At 36.2% G+C, this 4,425-nt stretch overlaps 2 protein-coding genes across 2 annotated transcripts in view; one reads left to right on the forward strand and one right to left on the reverse strand.

Moving 5' to 3' along the window:
* The window catches only part of LOC134188385 (myb-like protein W), a 2,171-nt gene extending 1,253 nt beyond the window's left edge, over positions 1 to 918 (reverse strand). The window contains exon 1 of the mRNA XM_062656572.1: positions 623 to 918. Coding sequence (XP_062512556.1) covers positions 623 to 842 — 220 coding nt within the window. The 5' untranslated portion in view covers positions 843 to 918. The remainder of the gene's footprint in view (positions 1 to 622) is intronic.
* A 1,194-nt stretch (positions 919 to 2,112) lies between these two features.
* Positions 2,113 to 4,110, forward strand: LOC134188258 (serine/threonine-protein phosphatase 6 regulatory ankyrin repeat subunit B-like). Its single transcript, XM_062656453.1, has 4 exons — positions 2,113 to 2,920; positions 2,966 to 3,025; positions 3,722 to 3,882; positions 4,038 to 4,110. The coding sequence occupies exons 1-4, from the start codon at positions 2,186 to 2,188 to the stop codon at positions 4,108 to 4,110; spliced, it is 1,029 nt and encodes a 342-aa protein (XP_062512437.1). The 5' UTR covers positions 2,113 to 2,185.
* Positions 4,111 to 4,425: the final 315 nt, after the last annotated feature.

Genomic DNA, 4,425 nt, shown 5'->3' on the forward strand with positions numbered 1-4,425 from the left:
AAAAAAATTAAATAATAAATAAATAAAATAAAATAAATAAAAAATTAAATAATTTGTGGCAGTATAACTCACGAATGATTAGTGACAGATTGGACCTCGTGATTGTTGACTAGCTACCTAATTATTGCAATATTGAGACTTAGACTGTTTGTGCTTCCGTCCTTAGGGCGGATATGTGTTATCTGTGTTATCTGTATTATATACCAATACATTAATTAGGTACTGTAAAAAATAACAAATAAATAAAATAAATAAATAAAATAAATGAAATAAATAAAAAATTAAATAATAAATAAATTAATTAATAAGTTAACAAATATATAAATATAATAAATAATAGATAAATAGATAAATAAATATAGTAAATAAATAAAATAATTAAATAACTAAGAATTAAATAATAAATAATAAATTAATTAATAAGTTAATAAATAAATAAGTTAATTAAACAAATAAATAAATAAAAATTTAATAATAAATTAATTAATAAGATAATAAATTAAATAAATAATTAAATAAAAATTAAATAATAAATAAAAACCCAATAAGTTACTAAATAAATCGATTAATTAATTAATTAATTTTATTTATTTTATTATCCACACAGTGTATCATCACTTACTGACAAGTTTGACTATCAACTCTTGTTGAGTTCCTCTTCTTGTGCAAATGTTTTCTATTTCGCTCTCACTCTCCTCCTCCTCGTCCCTGTCATACTCCGCTTCTTTCCTCAGTCTCTCGATTCTCTTCTGCAGCTGATACACCTTCCGTTCGTCTCGGATTTTCATCCAAATGGCATGCGGGTCTTCACCTTGTGGTTGAAGAGACGAAGTGCCGTTCATGTTGAGCGTGCAGGATGACAGACGCTGTGCTTGTGCTGCCTTGTGCTTGCTAGGAAGTGGGAAGGAAATTATATCATGTTGATGTACGCTTGTCTGTCAGTAGGTGACAGACGACAAGTAGCAGCAATTGACGTGATTTAGAGCAATTGACCTGCTCTACTAACGTCTGCACTTTGTCTAGTGAAGAGTGTCAATCAAGAGTTTGTGCTCAAATTGAGTAAGAAGTAGGAAGTTGAAGGGTTTCCTAGTCTAGATCTGTTATCTGCTTACCTGCTGCATCATGCATGAGCATATGCTATATGCCACTCACTACTAACTCTGGACAATCTAATTGAAACGTTTCGTCACGTTCAGTTACGTCCTCATTGTATCTTTAGTTTACTCCCGTTCTGCTCTAGCTCTCTCTTACTGAAGTTGCAGACAGATATATAATAGAGATCTGTACTGGAAACAACCTGTAGACATAGCAAATATTTTCTGAACGTTAATCAAACTCTTTTAGAGAAAGAGATGTTTCAAGCCTTTGAAATTGGTCGTGATAAAGCAGTTTGCATGCATGCGATACTCATGGCACTTTAGCTGTCATTTCTATATCTAGATTGCATGCATTGAATTGATCACTTGGCTTGTTGTAGATGGCTTTGGAGATCGAAGGGGTGTCAGTAGCTTAATTAGTGCATAAATAAATAAATAAAAAATAAATAAATAAATAATAAATAAATATTAAGTGGGTAAATTAATAATAAATAATAAATAAATAAAAAATAAATAATAAATAAATAAATAATGAATAAATAATAAATAATAAATAAATAAATAACAATGGAATTGAATTTCTTGAACTAAAACGACAACATATCTGTACAACTACAGTACGTATACAATAGTTGTAATGTATGTATGATGATGTAATCACTAGAGAATGCTGAGATATAAGGTTGCATGGTCACCAACCTCACAAGATATTGTGTAATTACGTAATCGTATCGAACATGCATGGCAAACTCAGGTACGTAAATGACAGTGATTTAGACTTTTGTAGTGGAAGATCCTGAACAAATGTTTGAAACTATTTTACTGTGATTTCTAGGCAACACACGAAATTAATATTATATAAAGGTCAAACGTGCAAAGCAAAATAGCCCGAAAACAATAATTTGTTAACGTGCGTTACATGACCGGTCACGTGAATGTTTGCATAAACACGTGCTTGTTAACGCCTTCGTCACGTGAAAATGTCTTTTCTGATTGGCCGTTGCCGTTTCGTAGAGTGGAGTCTGCTTGTTCGCAGAGATAGATTGTGTTGTGTGATCGAGTGTTGCTAGCTAGTGAACGTTTAGATCATGGAACGGAATGTCGCTACAGCTGCGAGGGATGGAGACTGGGAGGAGGTTCGACGACTGGTTGAAGAAGGAGGGAACGTGAATGACGTGGATACAAAGTCGAATAGTACAGCTCTACACTGGGCTGCCGAGAATGAAAATTCAGGTATTTGTTCGTTCTTGCTGTCACGAGGCGCGAAGATCAATCTGAAAGACAAAGATGGACAAACGCCGCTTCATCTTGCTGCTGCTAAGCATCATTTTCGTACCTGTCAACTGTTAGTTCATGTGTACAAAGCCGATGTTGCTTCTGTTAACAATTGTGGTCAAACTCCTCTTCACAAAGCTCTTATTAAGAGTTTGCGTGACATTCCCGCTTTGTATCTTCCCCTGATAACAAATGAGAGTGTGAATGTAGCAGATCGTCTTGGTAACTGCGCTTTACACATAGCAGCTAGAAATGGTGACATTCAGACTGTCCAGCTGTTAGTGGATTGTGGAGCAGATGTAAATGCATTGAATGAAGATGGACAAACACCACTACATACAGCAGCTGGTGGAGAGAAAGACTGTCCTGAATTGTGTTCTATTTTACTAGAACATAATGCCAAGATTGATGCAGTGGATAAAGATGGAAACCAACCACTACACTTGGCAGTGAGGAAAGGACATACAAGAACAAGTCGTTTGTTACTCTCTAGTGAAGCAGATGTAAATTCATTGAATGAAGATGGACAAACACCTCTACATGCAGCAGCTGGTGGAGAGAAAGACTGTCCTGAATTGTGTTCTATTTTGCTAAAACATAATGCCAAGATTGATGCAGTGGATAAAGATGGAAACCAACCACTACACTTGGCAGTGAGGAAAGGACATACAAGAACAAGTCGTTTGTTACTCTCTAGTGAAGCAGATGTAAATTCATTGAATGAAGATGGACAAACACCTCTACATGCAGCAGCTGGTGGAGAGAAAGACTGTCCTGAATTGTGTTTTATTTTACTAAAACATAATGCCAACATTGATGCAGTGGATAAAGATGGAAACCAACCACTACACTTGGCAGTTTGGAAAGGACATACAAGAACAAGTCGTTTGTTACTCTCTAGTGAAGCAGATGTAAATTCATTGAATGAAGATGGACAAACACCACTACATGCAGCAGCTGGTGGAGAGAAAGACTGTCCTGAATTGTGTTCTATGTTACTAGAACATAATGCCAAGATTGATGCAGTGGATAAAGATGGAAACCAACCACTACACTTGGCTTGTAAAAGGCTTAATTCTAAAACTAGGCAAGTCTTGTTGCATCACAATGCAGATGCAAATGTTTTAAACAACAAGAAATACAAACCCTGGCATTTGGCAAGCCGACAATTGACGTGCAATGGTAACAATGCTTTGTATAAAGCAGCTGAAAGTGCTGATTTACACACAGTTCAGCTGTTGGTGGATTGGACTGCTGATGTAAACGAAGTGTATGAAGATGGACAAACACCTCTACATGCAGCAGCTGGTGGAGAGAAAGACTGTCCTGAATTGTGTTCTATGTTACTAGAACATAATGCCAAGATTGATGCAGTGGATAAAGATGGAAACCAACCACTACACTTGGCAGTGAGGAAAGGACATACAAGAACAAGTCGTTTGTTACTCTCTAGTGAAGCAGATGTAAATTCATTGAATGAAGATGGACAAACACCACTACATGCAGCAGCTGGTGGAGAGAAAGACTGTCCTGAATTGTGTTCTATGTTACTAGAACATAATGCCAAGATTGATGCAGTGGATAAAGATGGAAACCAACCACTACACTTGGCTTGTAAAAGGCTTAATTCTAAAACTAGGCAAGTCTTGTTGCATCACAATGCAGATGCAAATGTTTTAAACAACAAGAAATACAAACCCTGGCATTTGGCAAACCAACAATTGACGTGCAATGGTAACAATGCTTTGTATAAAGCAGCTGAAAGTGCTGATTTACACACAGTTCAGCTGTTGGTGGATTGGACTGCTGATGTAAACGAAGAGAATGAACATGGACAAACACCTCTACATGCAGCAGCTGGTGGAGAGAAAGACTGTCCTGAATTGTGTTCTATTTTACTAAAACATAATGCCAAGATTGATGCAGTGGATAAAGATGGAAACCAACCACTACACTTGGCATGTAGAAAGTATCATACAAAAACTGGTCGCTTATTGCTCTCTAACCAAGCCGACGCAAATGCATTGAATAAAGACATACAAACACCACTACA

The sequence above is a fragment of the Corticium candelabrum genome, chromosome 12 (genome assembly GCF_963422355.1).
Source record: "Corticium candelabrum chromosome 12, ooCorCand1.1, whole genome shotgun sequence".
Taxonomy (NCBI): domain Eukaryota; kingdom Metazoa; phylum Porifera; class Homoscleromorpha; order Homosclerophorida; family Plakinidae; genus Corticium; species Corticium candelabrum.